At 30.3% G+C, this 26,263-nt stretch overlaps 1 protein-coding gene across 3 annotated transcripts; it reads right to left on the reverse strand.

Annotated features, from left to right (window-relative positions):
* Positions 1-10,089: 10,089 nt before the first annotated feature.
* On the reverse strand, positions 10,090-15,449 carry LOC114387071 (kinesin-like protein KIN-1). Of its 3 annotated transcripts, none has more exons than XM_028347188.1 (16): positions 15,365-15,449; positions 14,808-14,947; positions 14,602-14,704; positions 14,215-14,261; positions 13,893-13,922; positions 13,683-13,805; positions 13,566-13,591; positions 13,327-13,408; positions 12,504-12,545; positions 12,386-12,419; positions 11,905-11,983; positions 11,616-11,835; positions 11,441-11,532; positions 11,179-11,293; positions 10,930-11,106; positions 10,090-10,480 (listed from the first exon to the last, which is right to left on the reverse strand). In XM_028347188.1, exons 2-16 carry the CDS (start codon positions 14,919-14,921, stop codon positions 10,313-10,315), a joined length of 1,452 nt encoding a protein of 483 aa, XP_028202989.1. In that variant the 5' UTR covers positions 14,922-14,947; positions 15,365-15,449; the 3' UTR covers positions 10,090-10,312. The 3 variants fall into 3 exon arrangements, with proteins under 3 accessions (XP_028202989.1, XP_028202988.1, XP_028202990.1); XM_028347187.1 differs by having other exon boundaries at positions 15,360-15,449; XM_028347189.1 differs by lacking the exons at positions 14,215-14,261; positions 14,808-14,947; positions 15,365-15,449.
* Between the last annotated feature and the right edge of the window lie 10,814 nt (positions 15,450-26,263).

Genomic DNA, 26,263 nt, shown 5'->3' on the forward strand with positions numbered 1-26,263 from the left:
GTACATTGTTTGGTGGATAATGTACAAACCAATATAAATAATGTAAAATGTATCAAAATATTCTTTAATATTAATTATCTAAATAGAGTTCATATTATAAAACCATAGAACGTGGACTGAAATATCTTCATCTTCCCCCTCACTCGCTTCACCCGTCTCACTTTGTTCCTGCAAGTAAAATTTAACAAATTCGACAAGACTAATTACTCATAAACATAAGGACAAAATATACCTAAGGTAGCAAATTCTTTTTTGGGAAAAATGTAAATTATATTAAACCCAAAATGATACAACAATAAACGGGACATACCCCGCAGCTAGAGAAAATTAAAAGCCTCCCTAATACAAGAAGGCCTATATCAAGATGTTAAAACAAATGCAACAGGTGCGCTTGTCTATACATAAGAAACTTAATCTTGCTAATAACCTCTATTACAGAAAATTGATAATCTACAAAAATCAGCTTGTTCCTAGACAGCCAGATGCAGTAGACTATAATTGCTATAGCCAGACAACGAAATTTTCCTTGAACACCTGATGTGGATCTGCCCCTAATTAAAGAGTCAGTAATGCGCTGCAAAGAAGTGAAACGTCTACGGAAAGGAGCCAAATCACGAATGTGAGCCCAAACTTGGAGAGATTTCCTGCAAGAAAAGAACAAATGAGCATTTGACTCAGCCTCATTTGAACATAAAGGGCATAGGGAACCCTTGTTCAAAAAATCAGCTTTGTCAAGAGTAAGCAACCGGTTCCTTTTAGCAAGCCATAGAATGAAAGACATCTTAGGGGGGATTGCTGGGTTCCATATAACAGAACACCAACTAACAGTAGGCTTGGTACCTCTAATGTATTCATAGACTTTGCCAACAAGCAATTGTTCATTGGTGCTTCAAGATTGAATCCTTTTTTTGGCCTCTTCTGTACTTAGCTCTTTGGAGATAATAAAGTCCCTTATTTGAATGATTTTCTTTATAAAAATTGAATCTGATGAAGAAGTATTGTAATTCCACACATCGCTCCCTCTGAAATAGTAATAGTGAACTCACCAAACCCATGGAGAATCTTTCTTACAATGAAAGTCCCATAAGATACGGGAAAGAAGCGCAAGGTTCCAGTCCTTGAGATTAAAAAGGCCTAACCCCCCTTCTTTGTTCGGAGAACAAACTACTGACCAAGCAACCAAGGACTTGGTTTTGCCAATATCCACTTTACCCCACAGAAAATTACGTACGCGACATTAGTTCAAGCATTGTTTCTTCACAAATGTCATATGATCATGTCTTAATTAAAGACAACGCAACCTATGTAACATTCCTATTTGTTATCGTCTAACCGGTGAGACCCATGATATGACAATTAACCTAATTAATGTTCTAAAATTCACACGATACCAAAGGGGGTTTTTCAAATATGCAGCAACAATAACAAAGAAAAACACGGATATGTGTGAAAGAGAGAGGAATACAAGACGGATAATTTTGACTTTTTGTTTTGTTGTGCTTGGAACAAAAAAATGCCACGTTAGTAAGTTACAAATTTTAATATTTTTATTTTGTCCCTCATCACTTGTTTTGTTTTGTTCCATAATAATTTTTTTATCAAACATGAAACAAATCAATTTGTACTATTTATTCTTTTAATTTTTTTTTTCCAAATCAAACACACCTAAGAGTTATATCATGACATAAACAATGGAATATGTCATTGGTTACGTGGCTCATATCTCATAGTCTATATCAAACTTTTTTTATAAAAAAATAACTTCAATTATTGAATTTACTGTTTTAATAATATATTAAAACGCAGTCTGATCAAATATTTGGCAAAAAAAATGTCAGGGACAACATACTTTACACGTGCATGACGAATGTTGCCTTAGATGTTGAGCTAATCGCCTAATCCATCAATTAGTACCGAATTTAATTTTTTTCTACCATAATATTAAAATGAAGTATTTGTCTATCATAAAAAAAATAAATATTCTTTTAAAATGGTGAGTGCACATAATAAGATATATTATCCTTCTTTATTTTATACCCAATGTTAAAGATTCTAAACACAAACTAGTATCATCTGTATCCATCAATATTGGTTAACAAATTTACCTATTCATTTCCTTGGAATTGGAACACAATATTCTTATGATTATGAATAACGTAGATTCAGCCAGTAATACTAATAACTGATCAAATTCTTGATTGAAAACGATAAAACTTAGGAGGGGTTATGGTTTCTAATTGCAACAATGGTCCATGTGATTGATTCCCTATCCAAAGTTAAAAAAAGATCAACAAGATACAAATTCCATCACATACATAAATAAAATTTTGCTGTCTCGGAGGACACAAATACCCTTATTAGACAAGTACAAAATTAAATTAGTAAAGAAAATGACAAAGGACAGAGAGGATAAGCCCAAATCCATAACTTCAATCAGAGACAACAATCCAGGGCACAGCAACAGCACAATCCAGCACAACTGCAAGAAAAAAAAAAGTAGATACTTTTGAGAAATCAAAACATGACGATTAGATGTAAAGGGCCAATAAATACTTTGATTAATGAATTAAAATTAAATTACTTTTTTATATAAAAAAAAAGGTATTGATGGCATATTTCACAGTAATTTCTAATACAAATTATACAATTAATTCAATAGTTATTTTCAATACAAAACTTTCTATTTTAAAATTCTTTAACTTGTGTCCTTAATTATTGTACTTGCTATAAATATCAGTACCCTAATTAATTAGACAAAGTAAGATTTTGGTTATAAATGAACTCACCATCCCTTCCAAAAGCCATCACCCCTAGTAGAGGTTTTGATTGGAACATTTTGTTGGGAAGGAACATCATCCTTTGTGGGATAACCCACAGGTGGTGGTGGAGCTGCTGGGTTGCTCTGACTCACTGCTGGATATGCAGTCACTGGTGGAAAATCATACAATCCAAATTAGATATATATATTTTAAAATATCAATATGTCTATAGAAATTAATAATTCTAGTTTTGAATATAAAACCAGGATTTTTAATTAAGCACCTAAATATGAATATGATCAAGCCATTCATTAAATTATAGGAAGTTAAAACCATGCATATTTGGTAAGAAAGTGAGAAAGAATTTTTCTTAATGATGGAGATCAGTTTTGATGAAGGAATGCTGGTAATTAATTATATTCAGTATAAAAAGTAAATATATGAAAGACTTACCAGGAGATTGTTGTTGGTGATTCATGGTTAATTAGATGAAGTTGTCTTGATATTGTTTGTAGAGAGAGAAAAGAGAGTGTGGGAAGCATCAGAAGTTAACGTGTATATAAATAGACTTTTGGGACAGCTGCCATGGCCTTGTACGTGGAATAAAGAAAAGCGCGTTTTAGGTGTGAGAGATAAAGAAAGAGACAGATCAATGACTTAAGAAGGTGCAAGGAAAAATATTTGATTTAAGTGGTATATATGCCTACTTTTAAAATGATTTTTAAGAATAAATAGTTATTTTAATAATAGTAAATAGTTCATATAATATATATATATATATATATATATTATTCAATCACAAATAATATATACATTAATAATTATTTTAAAAATTATATTAATATTCATTTTGATTGATTGAGAATGTAAAATTTTTTATATTGACATTACACTATCATCGTTTAATTAAATATAATTTTATACAAATAAGTATTGAGTTTTATAGTAATTATAGTCTTATCTTTATTATAATACATAATTTAAAAGGAAATGATAATTTTTTATAAGACACTTTAGAATTCTTTTGAAACATTTAATCTTTTTTTCATTACTTGTTGTTATTAAATATTCTAAGTATTTATGTTTTTTTAAATTTAAAGTAGTGCATAATATTCTTGAACTTCAATATTTTTACATTGCTCAAATCAGGTTAATGATTATTAATAAGGATATAATTGATATTTTAGTTACATATTTTAAAAAAAATCAATAAAATCAAATCAAATAATTATTTTGATTGATATGTATAAATAATGTCTATAGTATCTTATAATAAGAATAAGACGAAGTGTTAAAAATCATTTTTAATATGATTTGTGATGAGTTAACCGTATCAAAGATTTTATACTTAAATCTAGTCATTATAAAAACTAAACTCATAAAAAAATTATTGAAAAAACTATTTCTTATATTATAATATAATGAAAAGAACCAAGATTGAACTTAGCCCCTTACATATCTATACCCAATCTCCACCACTAAGCATTTTTTTTATATAAAAAAACTAATAAACGATATAATATTAAAGATACTAATAAAAAAACGTGAACTTGGGTGGGGCCAAAAAGTTAAAATGCGCAGCAGCCTTTAACGACGCCGTATTTGCTTAACAACCCACAACTGTTCCGTCTGCGCATATAAAAGTGCCAATTGGGCAATTATGTCTTGAAATTTTTTGACACCTTACAGTATGAAAAAATAACTAAAATGAAGACTATGATTCACCCACAAAAGAAAAATAAAGTGAAATGAAAAAAAAGAACAGTTAATATCGTAATAAAATTAAACAAATCATTCATATTTTCATTTTTAGTTATTGATAATTAATTTAATGAAATATAATAAATCCTTCTGTTAAAAAAACCAGTCTTGTACGTAGCAAACATGCATCTTTCGAGAAATATCTTATACTCCGATATTTAGTTATTAATATTAGTTGTAAAATATTTTTGAAAGGGACTTATATATGGATAAGGTCTATCCAAAACTTTTTCCTTGTTAATTAGTGTTTTAGGATAATTGCTAATGGGAATCCGTGCACGTACGTGTTGATAATTATTTCTTAGTACTAGTAGTAATATTTTTTATTTCTTAATATGTACACTAAAAGTTTTAAATTTGAAAAACAAGTTATTAACGTTGGGTTAGTGATAAGTAACTTAAATCATTCCAGTAGAAATAATTCACGGGAGCCATAAACTAAAACTTGCTTAACCAATAATATGTCATTTTTCTGAATGAAACTGAAATAAAAAGATTCTTTAATCAACAAAAACTAAAACTAGCTTATTGATATCTCATTATAATTGTTATATAAGAGAAAAATATTATCCCAAAATAATTATCATTTTAATTTTTTAATTAATTATCTCTTTTACTTATATTTCTTATAATATTAATGGTATACAATAAAATTTATAAATAAATTGATGATAATATAATAAGATTAATTTTGTAAATTTACTATTTTTATTTATTTATTATTTTTTCTTAATATGTGTAAAAATGATACTACCTTCATTCTTATATATAAGACTCTTTTTAATTAATTTACACTTTTTAAGAAAACTAATTATCTTAGTTAATTATATTATATTTGTGTGTAAATTATTCATACACTTCTTCCAAAATTATCTTATTTTTCTTTCCATTTAATTGTTTCTCAGTAAAGAGTAATTAATATTTTGAGAGCTAGAGAATATGATATAATTAATTAAGAGTTTTATACGATAAAAATAATTAATGTAATAAACTTTTAAAAGAGGATTTTATAAAAAAATGATAAACAGTCAAGTAAAAAGGTCTTATATATATAAGAACATAGGTATTATTTTGAGGCGGAGGTAGTATTATAATAAAAAGAAGATGCCTTCCTTTTACTTTCTTTTTTCTTTCTGTGGGAATATAACACTTCATAATATGCGTAAAATCTTTTTTTTTTGTTTTTTTGTGTGTAGTTGACACACACCATTTTTAAATTTGTTTGAATATAATAAGTTCAAAGAGAACCTTCTTTTCCCGATAAGATATTTCTTCCTTCAATTTCAAACAGAAGCATCCACCCATACTTGTGTGTGACGTGATATGACTGAGCAGAAGAATTTTTCATAATTTGAAATATACAAACACAAACTCACAATTTAATTTGATTTGCAGATAGGAACTTGCTACAATATTTTTTTTCTATAAGATTTAGGTCTCTTTGGATAAACAGTTTGATTAAGGCTTTATTAAAAAGTATTCATATTATATAAGTATTTTACGTATAATTTTTTTTATAGTAAAAAAATGGAGTTAAATTGTTTTTATATGAGTTATAAGCTGATTTCATAAGTTTTTTTATTTTTTAGGCAGATTTCATAAGTTATCCTTCAAGAGTTTATTGAAATCAGTTGAAAACAGTTTATCAATATATCATAAGTTCTTTCAAAATTTTAACAGACCTTCAAACATGTACACAAATAATGCTTATTTCATAAAACAAATTTAAATAACTTGTTTATCAGTTTATTCAAATACATACACGAGTGTTTGCACCATAAGAAAATTTATAAAAAAAAATACTTGGGTAAAAACTTGTCTCTTACAATTTTGTCCAAACTATAACTTAGAGATCTTTTAACTAAAAATCAAAGACGCCATTAAATCATCAATGGTCAAATGTAATGTTACGTACATTTCAAAGACCAATGGCTAACAAATCAAGTTGCCATGCTGATAATAAGCCTAGTGGGTGTGGCCCAGATCCACCATTACTAGGGGAGGCTACACTTATTCTGCATGCTACGTATCAAAATATTTAATTTATACTTTGTAAATTAATTGAATCAAACCCTTTTTTCTTTTGCTTTTGGTCCAACGTAAACCAAACCATTTCACTTGTTCCTTTTGTTCTATACAGGAAATTCCAATCTTTACCATTTTTTATTATAAAGTGGGTCAAATTATGGGTGCTTAGATAATTTTAAAATGCATTTCTTTTAAGTTGTGAAAGTAATTGCGAAAGGAATCTAAACAATGCTGTCAAATAATTGCAAAATGTAATCTAGATAAAAGAATTAAATATTGTTCAATTTCATAAACGTAGAGCTTGGTGCTGGTTTTATTGTCAAATAATTAATTCCCATCACATTGGCTTCTGTTCAGTCCTTCATACTGAGCAGATTTGCGTGGAGTCAGACTCGAAACTAGTTTTTCATGGCTGCCAAAACTCTCATTCTTTCTTTAGTATTGTTCAAGATATTAAACATTTTATTTTCAAAGGGGGACCTTTCACTCGTCTTATGTTTTCTGAGAAGCCAACCAAGTAACGGAATCTCCTTAGGGGAGAGACATGCGAGTTTTTCTTAATGTAACTCCATCTTATATTTCCTCAGCCGTGATGGCTCATGTTTCTTCCACTGCGTTTCTACACCGGTTTTAATCTAGTTGGGGTTTTCCCCCATATTTTCCACCAAAAAAATTAGAAGTGTATGGATCACGGATTTGGTCATTTATGTATTTAAGTTAAAATTGAATCAAACTGATCAAAATCGTTCATATACGGATTGAGTCACGAGTTTAAATTTATAAATTTGATCAAAATCGAACCGAACATCAAAATTAATCAAGATTTTTAGAGTTGTTTAATTTGACTTTAAATAGTATTAATACGGGGACTCCAAGCATTGTACGATAAGTGTTAGGACTACTAGTGTTGAAATTGTATTACTTTTAGGTACATTGTTATTTGTTTTACCTTTTTATATTTATTTTTTCTACCATATTTATAATATTAATGAATCATATTTTATTCATTCGTTTCAGCAAATCTGATTGTAGCAAAATTTATTGTAAGAAATTAGCTTGTAAGAAATAGTTGTGATTCAGACTATTATAATAAATCTTGTTGAAAAATATTTTATTTTAATTTGTATTAGTCTATTTTAGAATATTATGTTGATGATATTAAATGAATTAATTTTATTACTTTCAAACATTTGATAATATGTGTTAATTATATTTGATATTTGGATGAATCATGTATAAAATAGTAGTTAAAAAAAAGATCAAATTTAGATGGATAATTGATTGACTCGAATCAAATAAAATCGTTCATGAATGAGTTGGGTTAAATTGAGTTTTAAAAATTAACTATGAAAATCAAACCGAATCAAAATGATCAAATTTAATTAGATTGAGTCTTAAATTTAATCAAATCTGATCTTAACTGGCATTGCGAATACCCCAGGAGAAAAAATAGTGAGGGAAAAACACTAAAGAGATACTATTACTGAGTTATGTCTCTTTTTTTTATGTCGTGATTGAGTTACATAAACTAATCGTTTTAAAATTAAATAAATGTGATATTCATGCATGCGATGTATATTTTACTTTTAAATTAATGACACTATTAATAGATGTTTTATTTATATTAGTCTATATTATTATAAGTTACTTTAAAAATATAATAAACCCTTGTTTATTACTTAATTAGTGATAAATAAGAGAGAGAGAGATTATAAGAGTAAATTAACCTTAAGAAAACAAATAATTAAGTTCGTGAAAGATTAATTTATATTAAGTAATCTTTTTAGAAATAACTTAGTGGTTTTATTTCAAAAGAGTTAAAATATTCAAGCCTGATTTATAAAGAAAAAATAGTTTGACATTTATATGCACACGTTATATTATTGTGATGAAGTGAAGTTCAAATTGGCATAGAAGATGATAAAAAATCTTGCAAGTAGTACTTGTTGGGAATTTTGAACCAAAGTCATGTCGTGGTGGAAATTTTCTTATAAAGATATAAGTGAAAGACATGAATCATGTCATTTTTTTTTCATTTTGTTCAAGAATCATAATCGGACACATGGCGTAAAATGTGTCATTCTTGTAAAGTCTAATTATTCGTTTTTCGATATTTAAGTAGACACATTAATAACAAATGAGGTTAATATCCGGCCTTTATTGACTAATTTTAACTTGATCATGCATTTCACCGTCTTCCTCAATTAAAATAATCCAAAAATATCACTCTTGTTATGTAAAAGGGATGAACATCTAGATTGCTCACATCCCTTTCCATGACTCTATATGCCAAATCACCAACCTTTTTTTTATCACGTTATTACAGGTGATGTTTAAATGGTATTAAAGCATCACAAATTCTAATGTAAAAATGGTAGTGACTTCAAGTAAAAAAACTACATATACCATGTTTACTTTGAAAATCTTTTGTGACAATGTTTTATGTAACATTCTCATTCTCATGCAGAGTCAATCTAATACATTATTACCTTAATATGTACTTATACTTATGTGAAGACTTGATATTTCATCCATGACCCATGAGATGTGGCAATTTGTCTATACATATATGTCTCATTATATTATTGTTGTTCTTATTAACAATAATATTTTACTCAGAATGTATAAGAATAGTATTCCATTATCCAATAGTATTCCATTTTACTTGATGTCCTATGATATTAAACTTACTATTATATGAACTTTATCTTGTTCGACTAGGGCTTACACCATCAACAATGATGTACAAAAACCACAAATTTAAAACATTCTAAAGAATGTGTAAGAAAAAAATTTGAGTTGATGATAACTGTAAGGTCCATTTTAGAAATGTTATTTATATATGAATGTAAAATTATAAATGAGTAAATTTGCAAATAAAAAAGAGTAAATTTGTTGAAATAAATAAGAGAGGTTAGTGTTTTTTTTCAAGAAATCATAATTAATATGTTGCCTTACTTTTGGTCACCCCTACTTTTTGAAATTTTTAATTTTGCTCTCCTATTTTTAAATAAATACATTTAGTCCTCCTATTTTTTAAAATTTGTAATTTTAATCCGCTTATTTTAAAATAAAAACATTTACTTCTTCACTTTTGTAAAATCTTAGATTCTTGGTCCTTCCATGAAACTAAAAACGTTAACACTGAAGAGATTAATGTTCACTATAACATAAATTAAACAAATAATCTTGTGTCATGTCACTAAATTTAGACCATATTAAATTAATTTTTTAATAATCAATACTTTTCAAATTTGATGGAATGACCAAAATTGTGAATTTTACAAAACTAAAAGACTAAATATCTCTTTATTTTAAAATAAGAGAATTAAAATTACAGATGTTAAAAGATACGAAGATAAAATGTTTATTTTAAAATAGGAGAACAAAAATTACGGATTTTAAAAAATAAAAGAACTAACATTATATTTAAGCCTAATATATTGGTCAAAATTAGTTGATGGTGGGTATTTAATAAGCCTTAACCTGCGCAAAGTTGCATAGAAAAACCCTATTATTACTATTCATATAGAACAGAGGCTAACAAACTATGCTTTCTTTTGATTGTGATCAGTGGGTTGAAGTTCAGGAATATATATCTTGTCAGCATATACTATGCTATTAGCCTAACCCCAAAATGTCCAACAATGAGTCAATCAGCATGAGGCATATTTAGTATTTCTATTCATTGTTACCACGAATGTACCATTACTATTTTGATAGTATTTAAAGGCTGGCAAGGCATGGCATATGAATCAGTAGAGTTACTGCCATCCTGTTGGAGAAGAAGTGTAACCCAACCAGCGAAAGAAGAAAGTAGGGATACGCAAAATCATATTTTGAAAAATCGAACCATTATTTGCTCCCTTGTAGAACAGAGACTCCGTGGAGGCATCAACATTGGCCCTGAGAATTCTATTCTCCCTTTTCAGCTGTAAATTACATGAGCAATAGATTATACACATTTTATATTATTCTTATTCATATAACATTTGTTTAGACTGTTAACAATATTATTCCTTTTTCCTATCTCTATTAGTATTTACCACATTAATCATGTTTCTATCATAGTCGGATAAATTATGCTAGCATAGTAAGAAATAACAATTTTAAAGTATGGTGGTTGGTAGTGAAATTTTCAAAAGGGAAAAAATGATCATTCTTTTTTTATTAGTAAATAGTTGTATGTTTATAAAATTAAACAAAAGATTAAGTAATTAAGTTGATAATTTCTCTATTTTTTCTTTTTTGTCATTTCATTCTTTTAACCAAACATGGTGATAATCTTGCAAACAATAAGTGCCTGAAAGTTTCAAAGTGACTGAGACAGTATTATCTACACAGTGAGAGAAAGATTATAGCACATTTTTGTCGTTCATACCTCGTCAACAGCAGCTGTGAGCTTCTCCATAGCTGCTTGTAATGAGGATATTATCTGCAAGGTAAGGTCTTCTATGTCTGACTCCTCTTCTACTGATGGAGGTTCAAAGAGAATGCCCTCTTGTATTAACAATTCCTCTAGTAACTTCACATCTTCAACTTTCAAGTTTCCCCTCAACTGTATTAACACAAGTTTTATTAGTTACTACGAATTCTAATTCACAAAAGGATTCTATAACAATATTCTCACCTTGTTCAAAATTCTAGCACTTGACTCATCTCTAGATGGAGAAGCAGCACTGGAACTTGTGTCACATTTTTCTTCACTGAAATTGACACGAGGCGACTCCTTTATATGTTTCGCCCTGCAAACAACATTCAACGCAATATCCCACAATGGAACAAGGATCATCAGTAGAAGTGTAAAATCCCAATTGCAATTTGCAAATGAACCTCACATGGTCTATTTTGATAGAATAAAAGGCAGAGGTAATTTTTTATGGATGACATACCTTGCACCAAAACGAAGTGTGGACAGACTCTCGGATGCATTAAAAGCGCTGGGGGAGCAACAACAGAGTAGTGCAGTTCTAGCATTTCCTCCCTGCGATTAAGAAATACCACGTTTGCGATTCTGATTTGATGAACAATGGCCATGATTTGAAAGATTATAAAGGGGGGACTGACAAGTGCATCCTGAAGAATTCGAGTGAGTTTGGAATCACGATAAGGGATATGGCTTGCTTTTCCTGGCAAACCACACGTAAGAGAATTGATTACATTCCCAAGTGCAGACAAGGATTTGTTTATGGTCTTAGCTTCTTCTAGAACTCTTCCCTCAGCGCCTGTTTTCTCCACCTTCTCTGACCCAGCCAAGTCCACTAGAATTAGTTTCCCGAACCTCGTCCTGTTCATAGTCTCAAGTGTTTAACAATGATTCATAAGAAGTACCACAGAGATTCAGGAAGATGCAGACCTTTTATCTCTGGACAAAAATTCTTGCTGAATTGTGAATATATAAATGCAGTGACTTCTGCTGCTGGCCACGTTCATTTCTACATGTGTTGTTTAGGAAGGTTGTAGAGGGCAAGTGACCTTCCTACCACTACTTATCCTCCCTCAAGAAAACAGGGGATTTACCCTAATCTATTACTACATCCTGTTCAAAGTTATTGATGTTTAAGGCTAATATACCGCTATTAAGAAATTATTTAATAGTATCCATAAACTATTACATTAGTCTACAATATTCTCATTTAATATCTATTATAAGAGTGGTTGTTTGAAAATAGCAATTATTAAATAGGAGTATAATTAAAAAAATAATTAATGAGACTTTAAATTTATAAAACATCAATAATTTTGGACTGGATGTAGTATGTAGTTTAACTATAAAAATATAAAATAAAAACACTGAATTTGATATCATTATAAAATAAAGAGTCAAAGCAGGATACGGGTCTCACCAACTGCCCGATTAGCTATTCCCCTCTACATATTTGAGATCAGAATTAGAAGCCAAAATGCATTGTAAAATCAAACCAAAAAATGCTATTCAACTTGCTTCTTTCTTACGGATAGACTTTGCAATGCTTCAGCTGGGTCCAGTACAGTGATCTGAAGGAAAAACAAAATCTCCTGTTAGTACTATATGACATTAATTGAATAAGAATCACCAATTAGTGTTCTTTTTTTCGGTAAAACAAATATCTTGTAGCATATAAGGGAAGGAAAACTTTTAAAGTTGCATATAAAAATTCAAAATGATTCCATTCTACTCTACTAGCTGAATCAGCTCAAGGAGTGCCTCGTCCAATGCTGATATGTTGTTACCTAAAGAAGTTAGGCCTTGGTTAATTTGACTTAAAGCACACGTGTATGTATGTACATAAGCTTACGGTTGAATTGGCCAAAAGTTAAAGGAAATAGTACAACTTTATTTTCTTAATGTTTTCGAGAATAACATCAAGCTTAAAGGGCTATACCAATCACAACTTACAAGCATCATGAGTCAGAATGTCAAGTACACGAGATAAGGATACAACCACTTGTTAAATAAACTTTTATCATTAGTTCCGAAGTTATAATTAATAGTAAAGCTTCAATTTTATTTCATCAAAATTTCTATCTCGTTAAGTTTATGGGATTACTGTCATCATAAGCACCATAGGCCAGACTATTAAGTTTATGAATCCTAAGAAAAATACTAAACAGGTAAAGCCAACACCTATGTTTTTGAATGTCAGCCATTGTCAGGACATAAGTAGGATTCATGTTTGAAAATTGAAATTTTACGTCTTAGTCTTGTACATAAGACCATATGCCTAATTGTGAACAACAAAGTGACTTCTGAATGAAAAAGAATAATCGGAATGCAATGAGATAATATACAGCTCACCTCTGTAACCCCAGGTAGAATTATTCCTCGTGATTTAATCTCCTTAATTTGTATATTATCTTTTGATAAATCAAATAAGTCCCTATATAAGAAGACAGTTATTTTGAAGACTCTTCAAAATCCAAATTCACATCAAAACTAGCTTTTCCAACAAAGTTAAGAAATTTATCAATCAGAAACCGATAGAATATGCTCAAGTACATATATCGGGAAAAATTACTTGTTTTTTCTATGCATACCTTACTTTTTCCATGTAGATTTCAACCTGGACAAATCATAAACAAAATCAGAAAAATTATTTACTATAACCTGATGATTTTGCCAGTCATGTGTAGTTTTAATTAGTTTCTGTGTACCATTGACAATTTAATTGAATATGTCTTCTCTTCATCCAAAGAATTTATGGAATCAAAAAGTCCTTCTACAACTCTTGGAAGAAGCCCCTTGTTCTGTTCTTCACATTCAAGTATTCCAGGTCCCTGCTTCGGAGAAGTAGTTATTTATATTGCTGTATTCTAAGTTTTACAAGATCATTTTTGATTACTTTTAATATGATAATTTTCCACCTCCATACTATATGTCTTCCCAGCTCCAGTCTGCAATTGATTGTAGAAAAACGAAACGTGTAATCAATTAGAGTCCAAAGAAATGTAAGTTTAACTAGATGTTGCAAATTTTCTTAGCCAAATATTTAGAAGGGAAATGTCTAGTTTCTTCATCATGCGCTCTTTCCTTAATTACTTCCAGATTAGCTAGCATTGAAGTCAAAACGGATGCACCGTGAGTGAAATAACAATTCAAAAGGTATGCATGTGTGTGTCTGTGGGTTTATTTATCCAAAAGAAGCAAAAAGCTTATATCAAACGGGGACACATTATGATATCTTACTTGGCCATAAGTGATAATTGTCCCATTGAATGCATCAACAACAACATCTGTTTCATTCATGAGAATACATATAAAATGTAAAGCGTGATCTCAATAAAAAATAAATCTATAGTTAAGGCAAGTATCATTTTCCCCATTTTTCAATGTTAAGAAACATTCCAATTTTTTTCCTCAAAAAAAGAAACATTTCCAGATTGTTTTAAAAGGAAAATGTAGGACCGTACAGACATGTATTAGCATTAAACAAACTATAAGGAAAAAAAAATTCAAATAACCGAAGTTGATGCACTATTTCATAAGGAAGCAAAAGTCATTCAAATTAAGGAAGATTTCAGTAATTGCATTGAATTAACATATAAATCTGTAGTGAGAATTCTGCAGTTGTACCTCTAACGATGGGAAGAGCTAGGAATTGATAGACATCAGATTGCTCGGATTTTTCATAGAACACTCTATCAAAGCTAAACACAAATTCTTCATCCTTCTCGTCCTGACCAAAATTATGATTCAATTAAGTGGTGAATTTCACAGCTCTAAAGTAAATACTGAACAAAACCAGCAACTAATAGACGCTTAATCTGACATATGAAAACCTTGAAAATGAAAGTTTCGGAGTCTATGTTCCGAATGCAGCCAGAGTCGTTGCCATTTTGCTTCTCTTTCGAATTCGAAGGCCTAAAGCGCGCGCACACAGTAATATTCGACATGATATTTCACCGCAGACAGTAATCCGCTGCAATTGTCGATGGAAAAGAGATATTATACATGAAATAAGAAAGCAGAGAAAGATTTCAAAGCTAGGTGAATATTTAAAAATAGATCTAAATTGTTTTCCTGATAATATCGATCTAAAATTCACTCCATTTTTTGAATTGGTATCTCCGAGCTTCCTAGTTCCTAGATAGCATTTTCAGATCGAATCAGAAATAAATTTAAAAACGCATTAACAAATTCACTTGTTCAGAAGTTGAATTTTGGTGATTAGGCATGATGCAATCTTCTCTCAAACTCAAACGCAATGCGTTAATGATAATCTCGCAGTGTTAGAGTTAGAAGCATTTTTCTTCTTACATTTTGCAGTGGGAAAATCAATTCGAAAGGAATAAAGAAAATCAATCGTGGAAGGGAAAAGGAGAGAAAACCACCTTACCGAAAGAGCTTGCTCGCAGCGAAATGAAGTTTGTGTGATCTTTGATGGCGGGAAACAAATAAGGCGATATATATATAACTGTTCGTTCCTTTGGTGGGTTGAGACTTAAAGAGAAGAAAGGAATTGATGGCAGTTAAATGGGCCTATATTGGAGTTTACTTAACTTGATTTGATTTTTTTAAAAAAAAATATTTTTTTTATATAAAATTATTGTGTGTTCAAATCTCATTAAAAAGTTTATTAAACGTTTTTTAATTAATAAAAGATTTGTAAAAAGTTATTAAAAATGTAGTTCTATAAAATTAGTTCATATATATAACATGAAAACCTTTAAATAATTTCATCTCACTTTATGTTATATATTTGAATTTTATTAGCCACAAAGTATCCAACAATGGTTTATCATACTTAAACGCACACTTAGTGGTAGCAGAAAAATTTGTCTCGTTAGTTCTTACTTTTCAATTTTCACCAAATTAAACAAGAGCTGCACTCACCTCTTAGTGCAAGTCCTAAAGGTTCTTATGGTGAAACCACATAGTTGCTTTGACATTTTTGCTTTGAAAAGTGTGATTTTTCTGTTCAATATGATTTCAACGCATATCCAAACACATCCTAAGTATTTTCTAGAAAAATATTACAAATTAATAAATACATCAAAAAAGCATCATGGATTCACCCAACACAAAATAAATATAATGTACTTTTTAGCTCCTGATGTTGAAGGTATCAATACATGAAATCATGAATTACGCTCCACCATGTTGAAAGACTTTCTTTTTCTCGGGATTGTCTTTTCTTGTTATCCTTCCTCTTCACTGTTTTTGTTTTCTATGGAACTATCTAATATGGTGGGAAAGCCTGTAAATGATAACCTTCTTTTCAAGTATCCCATGTTGTCATCCATCTTCTACCTTCTAGTTAGTCGGTGGCCAATCCTTTGTCTTTGTCTTTGTTCATATTAATGTCAGTTACATGTGTTTTATATGCTAGTGGCTAATCCTTAGACAACTGGTTCTATGTTTTGTTTGTTTTCGACCTTGTATAAGGTGCACTAAGGCCTCCTTTTTGTGACCAGCCAATACTTCCCTTGTACGCATCAAGATAAATGGTGTCTATATTTTTCAGCACAGGATCGTGGGTATCAATTTTTTTGGCTCTTTTTTATGATACTCAAATTGGTTGATGATAACTGTGAAATTTGAGTTAATTTGATAATCAATTTTGGTTAAGAATGATTGCAATTTCTTATTATACTGTCATTGTTAATGAAATAATAAAGAAATTAATACATTTGTAGTTTTTTATTAGTATAAGTTAAAAGAAGAAGATTTCAAGTGTTTTGGAGGAAAATTGATATAAAAATTGGAAGAAAAAGCCTTGAAGAAAAATTGGAAGAATTGGACAGCTTGCTCAGTGTGCAATCTAGGCTTAACGCTCACCTTCACTGAGCGGGAAAGCTAAGGCTTAGTGCGAAAAAGGCCCATGAGGAAGTCCAAAAGCACGCTTAGCGCGAAAGCCCACGCTCAGCACGAAGTCAGCGTGAAAAGTAAGCTACCTTAAGCCTATAAAAGGAGTAGGAAGCAGAAGGAAAAGACACCACCTTGGAGACTTAGAGCTCTCTAATGAATACATCTTAGGCTTGAGTATCTCTAATAGGGGAAACCCTATTTCTATGTCCATTATTCCCTTCTCTCCCTTTATCCATCCCTTCCTTTATTTTATCCACATCAGTCCCTAAAGTGTAAAGTCTCTCAAGGTTAAACCCTCTTAGTTAGGGCCTGACGGGCCTAAAAAGCCAAAAGATATATTGTATGATTCATATCTATCAATGCAAACATGTGTTTTCTTTCATATTATTCTTTCTTATTTTAATTTCATGTATCATTCATCCTTACATCGTCTTTAGGGGTTAGGTGCTCGACAAAGGGTAATCTTTAGTAGAAATACAAGGAAGGTCTTATATCATCAGCTTTAGGGATTAGTCGCTTGAAAGAGGGTAATTTCTAATAGAACTCAAAGAAAGAGATATCTTAATAAAATCATTGTTAGACATAGAGTGATTACATTATGCCTATGTATCAAAGCAAACATCTAGAATTAGAACTTCATACATTTTATTTATTGAGTCTTTGCAAATACATTTGGGAGATAGATAGATAAGATAGACTTGTCATCGTGAGACATCAGGGGCAAGTATTGTAATAGATGTGGATAGAAAAAATTCACCTAATTGATAGAGAAAAATCTAAAATAATACATCTTAGGCAAATAAGACATGCTAGGCCCCAACATATTTGCATTCTGAATTTATCTTTTTATCATCATCTTTATCTTTGATTTTTCTTATCTTTTACATTAAAATTTCTTATATATTTTATCTTCTACTTTTTTATCTTTATCATCTTTTATTTTAAATCTTTATTTTATCTTTTATCTTTCTTTATCTTTTATTTTAAATTCCTTATTTATTGATTTTAAATTGGGTTGGCATTAATTTAAGTACAAACAAAGTCCTTGTGGTTGAGACAATTTGATACACTTGTCAATGAGTTAACAGTTGGTGTCCACCACACTCTGACTTTTTTGCTGGTGCATTGTGGGTGAGACATCCATTTATGAGGGACTATGCTCTTTTTCCAGGGTGTTGCATGCATTTTTTGGGTTATCATTGAAGGGTTCTCTAGTTAGAGTTCACAAGATTGCCTCGTTGGTTTGTTTTACTTGACCAACCTCTTTGGTCAAACCCACAATCTGACCTTTGTGTTCCTGTTTAAGTTTAAATATAACAAAACAAGAACCAGGTATGTTGTTACTATTTAATAGTTATTTTCTTTCTCGTAACTTAAGGGATAATGAAACACAACTAAAGGTAGGCATACATCCACGGTGTTTATAAGCTTCTCTATGAGTTTGTCTTTGACTAATTCATCAACATCCTTCTGCCCATATGCAACTTCTGCCATCGAACATTGTTATTAAATGTAAAAAAATGTGTTAGATGGATGAAGGATTAACACTTGCAAAAATGGGTTGTCAAATCATGTTTGGTATCATTGGCTAGTTGCTTCCTATTATTTGTTTAAAACTTACAATGTTGAGACTAAACGACGGTGGACAACAGAGGGGTTGTTATAAAAGCATTATGGTTAACACTTACAAATATGGAACAAGGATAATAACTATGAAGTTTTTAGAGCTAAGGATATCAATGATACCTTAACTTTGAACAGCATGGGAGCTAATTGAAAATTTCATGCGGGAGAGGGAGAATTTTAGCTAATGACAACAATACAAAGTTCTCTCACTTCTACCAAAGGAACTTACAACTAAGCATATATATCATGAAGTGATCAATTCACATCAAGAAGGAGGAAGGAATGCAGAGAAGTACAAGAATGGAGAGATGCTTGTTCCATCACATTTAATGAAATTCATCATGTCACACTATGAAAAGTTCCCACAAAACACCTTCCTCAAAATGGGTTGTCATAGAATTATTTTAATAGTTGATAAAAGTGTATCTGGTAATGTTGCACGTGCACTAATATCCATAGTCTTATTAACTAGTTACTTTCTTAGTCAACCTTTGTCTTATATGGGATCAAAAGTCTTACATATGATGACCAGTCAATTCTTGTTTTGTATGGGAATAAGAATCTTAGAATCCTACTTCCTCTTGTAGTCCATTTTTATCTTATATTGGTCAACCAATTGTTTATTGTTCTTAAAAAAATTGTAAACAATATATTGGTTTTTTAATTTATAAAATGTTGAAACTTTTAAAAATGTTATATTGAAAATAAATTGCTACTATTATTTTTAAAATAGTTTGTACCTATTTGATTGTTTTTAATTTGAAAACTAATAATATTGAATAAATTACCTATATATTATTGAATAGCTAGTATGTGGTTGATATTATAGCTTTTAAAATTTAAGTTGTTACATTTATTTTAAGTATTTGTTTTGTTATTTAAATAAATAATACATAATGCATGGGATAATACTGGCCCGAACAAAGGGTATTAATAAGATGTTAAATTTGTTTGGTCAATGTCAATAATTGAGATGCATGCAACCTATCTAATTGACCAAAATAAAGGTAACGATTTTAAATAAAGACCATATTTACCACAAAGAACATGGGATTTTGAAATTTAAAATTTTGGTTACATATGATGGTGAAACACCTTTCTGGGTTCATACATTGGTGGGAAAATGGAAACAATCCTACCTACAACAGAAAGTAAACAACATTTCTTACACGCACACATGAGGTGATTCTTCAGCTTAACCTATTCGCCCATAATACACATAAAAACCACACTTTATGATTTAGATTATGAACCAAACTTTCACTCATTCCCCACCAAATTTGAAGAAAAATTGTGCAACATGTATGTTAATATATCTATTTTTATCTGCATTTCCTTCTTCTCATATTTGGTTTTTCGTGGTTGATCTCATAATGCTTCGATAGTGTAGTTCTTAACGTCTTTGATTATCTTCCTTGTTGAGTCAACAAATTTGTGGATCAATGAAATAGAAACATCCTCTTGAGCATCGTATTCACTTAGTTTATAATATTTGTAGTGTACCATAATTTCGTTTTTGATTCCTCCCACACTCAGCGATCCATAATATTTGCAATGTTCCACACCATTGATGAGTGTGAGTCCTTCACATTTATACTTTGGTGGAGGAATACTCAAGTGATTACAAAGTTTAAATAATAACTCTTTCATGATTTGACAATGTAAAAAGATTCCTCAAAAAACTATGATGCAACCTTCAACCCCGAGCCCAAGCTTCCTAAGGATATATTAAATGAACAACCTCATTTACAAAAGTGAGCTAATGACATAAACATTAAAAATGTGCATACCAATATTAAACCTTATATTATTGAAAAAAAAAATAGGAAATAATGGTTTTTTCACCTTCTTCTTAGATGAAACACATACCATGACATGATTGATCTTTGTGACCTTACAAGAAAGGCTTAGCATGAGGAGCTTGGTGTTTGTCACCTTGCATGAAAGGCTTAGTATCATCAACGTCATGTTTGTGACTTTCTCTCGGGGTGAAATACTTATCATGAAAAGGCTACCCTTTAGTATGAGCATCGGGATGACTACCTACAACATTGTAAGCACCATTGATGTGGCAATCCATCTAGTGGAATTTAGCTTCCTCATAACTTGAAAATCCCTTAAGGTTGAACCAAAGTAACTATAGACCTAACGGTTACATTAAGCCCAAGAGAATTAGGTCCTAGGGCGTTGACCCTCAAATACTACATAGTACTTGTTACACTTCTTGTGTTGGCTCATAGCAGAGGGATTAACGTGGATGTTGCTCACCACTTTGCTTTCTACTTATGTCAACATGGATGTGAGAACTTAAGTCTTAGTTTGTGTTATTATATAAAAGTGGTTGTAGCAAGAGGTCTAGGTCATAAATTTTATTAAATATACAATTAATAAAATAGGTGCACCTTCTTATTTAGTATGTCATCAATTCTTAGGGGGTTGTCTAGTATGCAAACATGGTAACAAATTAAAAAAAGGCACATGTTGCATATATCATTATATTCTACTGTAATAAAGTATTCAAAATAAAGAAAGGTATAGTTGTTACTTGAACTTAATTGAACAATTTACAAGACCGACACTCATAGACAAACTTCTGTTTCTTGGACTAGTATGTCTTCCAACCATGGTTATGAACATAATCTAACTAAATGGTAAGAGAGCGTAGAACCCTATGGTAATGTATAGATTCAAACTCTTAAGTCTTTCATCAAACCTCCATCCCATTTATTGGGAGCAGAATATCTCCCAAGCATGAATTAGCAAATACACTATATTAAATAAATATATCCTTTGATATGTGGAATGAGGAAGTGTACACATAAAGTTGAAGTCATTGTGATGGAACAAATCATTCTTACAGAGAGCAGAAAAAGCATAATATCGTATGATTCCAAGTCATCTCCAACTAATGCATGTAGTGTAGAATATGTGAGGGACTCCCGTGAGGTTGTTGTTACTAGATCTCAATTTTCTTGTTATTTTTTCCACACCACACTGCTTATTTCTGCACTAGTGACCAATTGTGTTAAATATAAACACAATCTAAACAGTTTATATTGTCAGTGCGATCTAAACTATTGGTATAAGTTACGAGAGAACAATAGATCATTTAATATAAAAAGAAGTAGGGGTTTGATGCAACTAAACACCTTTGCTTCATATTCACCATATTGCCTAAAATATGATGGTGACATGATTTCATCATCTGAATGGATACTTTTTGAATGTCCTAGTGATCCTAAAGTCATCACAATACGTGAGGATATGTCACTTAATGCTTTAAGAAAAATAATTATGGATGTCATTGGAGGTTGCTGAATTTTACTTGATCTTTTTTACCGTCAACTTGTTTATGTAGGTGATGATTTTGTTGAATATTGTATGGAGTTTCAACGCAATGATGATGTGGGAAAAATGTTTTTCATCTTCTCGGAATTTAGTAACAAAGGTCAGATTAGATTGAATACAACTTTTGGTCGATCTCCACATAAAATCCTTATCCTACTATGCTAACCAAGGAAACCAAGATCAATTAATAAGATCATTGTTCTAATACATGATAAATCTATATAGTCATGTTTTTACTATATAAAAAATATGTTCGTTGTGTTTTTTTTAAGAAAAGTCTATATTATCAGTGCTTCTTTAATTATTGATGTTTGTCTTATGAATCAATTGAAGAGACGGTTGTTACTAACTAGCCACACGTTGATTAATTAGTTGATGAACGCATAAAAAACATAAGTAATTTAATAACAACAAAAACTTGTGCATACTACATCAAAAGATAATAATAATAATAATGACAATAGTACAAAAATATATTAAATTCAAATTAAAAAATTTGAACTATGAATCCCTAAACTCATAACTCCCTTGATTGTACTCTAAATCCCTTGAAGTGATCATAAACTCATAATTCCCTTAATTGTACTATCAATCCATTTCAATCACCATAAACTCATTACTCCTTTAATTGTACTTTGAACCCCTTCAAGTGATCCTAAACTCATAACTCCCTTAATTGTACTATGAATCCGTTGAAGTGACCCTAAACCTATATCTCCCTTATATTGTATTATAAATCTCTTGAAGTGATCCTAAACTCATAATTCCCTTAACTGTAATATAATCCGTTGAAGTGACCCCAAACTCATAACTCCTTTAATTGTACTCTGAATCCCTTGAAATGATTCTAAACTCATAACTCCCTTAATTGTACTATGAAACCCTTCAATTAAAAAACCAAATAACTTCCATTAACAAAAATCATCTCTTAATTGTACTATGAATCCCTTCAACTAAAAAACCAAAAAAATTGTCATTAACATGCACATTAATTGTCGATATTAGGGTTAGGATTAGGGTTTATGGTGTAGGTCTATGTTATCAGGGAATGATGAACTCTCGTGTCAAAATCGATAATCATCAAAATTAAGACTACTTGTGATTTGTGATTAACTCTTTAGGTTTGTTTTGCTTTTCCATCCCTTTAGTGAATCTAGGTTAACAAAACCATAACATCAAAAAACTTCATCACGTGTTAGCATGTCACTTCATCACTATTACACTATAACACCATACAACTTCATCATTCATTTACAAAAACACTTAAATATTATTTACTAACTTATCGCAAAAAGACTAACATATTCTTTTATTAATACAATTTCATCCTTTTTTTTTGTTTTTGTTCTCAATAATTATTTTTTTGTTAGTACTAATGTTAATTCATCAAATTAATGACAAACTTCAACTCCATGTTGAAGTCAAAAGAAGATGACTTTGACAACTTATGACATCAAACTTGTCATGACTTCGCATCACAATGCTATCCTTAGGTTTGCCATGTCAATATTTTTAGAACAAAAATATAATGACAAACTAAAAATTGAAATAAGGAATATATATATATATATATATATATATATATATATATATATATATATATATATATATATATATCTACATAATTTATAATCATTTGTGTGACAATTCCAATTAAAAAATGGTACAACCAAAAATTATTATTAACTTTCAATTAAATTTAATTACATTGTAAAATGATAAAATGGGTCTTCAATCTACTTAATGGCCATCATTGGTCTCTCCAGACAAAACAAATAAGCCTAATTTTTCCATATATCCTCGTTCACAACATCCTTCTACGAAAACAACCAATAATGGACCTCCACCTTATTTATTTGCAATCTACAACTGACAATTTCCTACACGCACATAAAGGATTCATTCCCAATAATGAAGCCATTCCTAAGCCTTCACGGAAATTCATCTTCCTCTCTGACTCAAAAGTGTCAACCTTCTTTACTTTAAGTTGTTCCCCAATTACCAACACGCTTCATTCTAGGTGAACAAAATTCAATTCATTGTTTGCAACCTCTAAATCACTTTCTGGGTGGTATTTTGTGTGAGTTTTTGTGACATTTTGCCTGCATTTTCTTGGCAGAACTCACATTTGGACACTAGTTTTGTTTTATAGAATTAAAATGTTCAATTGAGTGAAAGAGTTGGAAATTGTAAAAACTTATGAAGATTTGAAGACTCCGCACATGATAACGATTATGGTCCATTCACCATGGTCGTGGTAATCAGCATGACCCTGGGAAGAAGATAACAACCCTCTCAGAACAACATCAAGGATCCGATAACAGTCGTGATTATCCCCCCACAACTGTGGTCAATCCAGATGGGTCGTGGTCAATCCATGATGGCCCAAGGCTTCAACATCAGTTCTAATAACGGCCGTGGTGAATTTACCATGGCTGGAGTATGCCTTTTTGTGAAATATCTTTCAAAAATTACATATAGAGATCTCTATCTTTGTAAAAAGGGATTTTTTTTTAATTTTATTATGTTTTATTCTTGTCTTTTATGATCTTGAGAGAACTAAGGGACTTTTGAGAGCTAAAGAACATGAATAACATCGTTAGGATAGATCGTAATCATCGTTATTGACCATTGGTATGTCTATGTTTAATCTTTATACGATTGCTAGTTTTTCTCTGATCATAAGTGGCTAGTCCTTCTAGTTCGGGGGTTATGATGTAATTGTCTAAATGTACTCCTCTTCTGGTTCTTAATGAAATTTCTCATTGTTTTTATGATAATTAATTCTCTTTCTTATTTTAATGTTTATTTGAAGTCGGTCTTTCTAATACTCACTTAATTGTATAGTAGTGATCTTCTACATTTAATTGGTAGATTTAGGTAGAGAATGTTTTATACCAAATTACATGATCAAAGTGTTTGGGTAAACTCTGATAGATTAGTTAATCTTCAATTAATCATCCCTAGAATTAATCTTATCCTTTGACTAAAATTAATAGATTCGTGATCATTGGGATATTGATTTAATGCAAAAAAAAAATCTTTTGACATTGATCATAGGCTTTAGTTGATTTTGGGAATCGGTAATTAACTAGGAAAGAAATTTCATTAAGATTAGGATTGAGGTAAAATTGATACTAGTGAATTATAACCCCTGGCCATTTTTTGTCATAACTCAAACTCCTCTTTATATTTGTTTATTTGCTTTCTTAAAAAACCAAAACCAAAAAATATTTAAATCCTATTCTTAATCAATTCTACTATTAGTTTAATAAGCTTAACTAATTGAAAATATAACTGGTCTATTAGGTTCGATATCCAAATTTTTAAATTCATTGTTACTATTGCATAGGGTACACTTACCCTTGTGTGAGCCTAACATATTTTACACATCAACCTCCACTTATCAATTTCTCATGGAATTAGTGTTCAACACCATTATAGTCACAAATAAGTCCAACAATTCAGAATCAACTTCATACACACCATTGTCACAAAATAGCCTTCAAAATGCAATTGTTGGATATTCATTTTGCAAAAACCATTTTAGTGATATACTTCATCTTATTTGTTGTAGAACATAACCTAATCGTGGAATCATCATCAAAGGATGTTTAGTTTACAAAAATTTCCTTAAACATCAACATACTTCAAGGAACCAAACAAAATACTTACCCGTCTTTCGTACAACAACTTAAACAAATCACATAACAACTTCATTATTCATTATAATGTAAGAAAGTTAAATTACAACAATATTGCTCTTGCCAACAACAAACAACTTCATCCCCAACTTGCCAAATCCTAATGAATCAATAATCCAATTATCCTAACAATCCAGCTTCAACCCAAATCGAACCACCACATAAGAATCCCTTATCCAGATTTAAATATCCTAACCCAAATGGAACTTCAAACCAAGGTTTGTTGAAACCACTTTACTCCATCCATTGAAATCTTCCATACTTCAGACAATCCCTAATCCAAATACCAAATAAGTCGAAAATGAATCAACATCTACCATGAACCCTTTGAAAACTCTAGAGAATCCCTAATGAAAAAAAATACCCAAAATAATAAACTTCAACTCAAATCCAATTTCAACCCAAATATTCCATTAATCTCATATCCTAATTACTATATTACCAAAATTACTAATTTTTTACATAAGGAAATATCATAAAATCTATATAAAATTAAATATCCATTTCATATTAAATAAATTAGGCTGTTAAAATTAAGTCACCTTATCTCAACCTTTGAATATCTTACTTTTAAATCCAACAGCCCATAAAAAACTAGCCTTTACTGAACTGGTCCACGAAAAATGTCACTGTAATGTGTAAAAAGTGTGAAAATTTCATTTTGTCTTTAAATTTATGAGACCATTTTATCATTAAGCTATAATTCTCAAGGACCAATTTGTTAATAAATTATATTTTTCGAGGATATA

This window comes from Glycine soja, chromosome 15 (assembly GCF_004193775.1).
Source record: "Glycine soja cultivar W05 chromosome 15, ASM419377v2, whole genome shotgun sequence".
In the NCBI taxonomy this organism is placed as follows: Eukaryota; Viridiplantae; Streptophyta; class Magnoliopsida; order Fabales; family Fabaceae; genus Glycine; species Glycine soja.

What these genes read in the sequence shown, in the direction of transcription:
- LOC114387071 (XM_028347188.1), bottom strand. Translation starts at nt 14,921, where the DNA reads ATGTCGAATATTACTGTGTGCGCGCGCTTTAGGCCTTCGAATTCGAAA. An exon ending in TTTTTGTCCAGAGATAAAAG is followed by an intron (nt 11,836 to 11,904) that starts GTCTGCATCTTC and finishes GACTATGAACAG; the next exon opens with GACGAGGTTCGGGAAACTAA. An exon ending in GTGCTAGAATTTTGAACAAG is followed by an intron (nt 11,107 to 11,178) that starts GTGAGAATATTG and finishes GTGTTAATACAG; the next exon opens with TTGAGGGGAAACTTGAAAGT.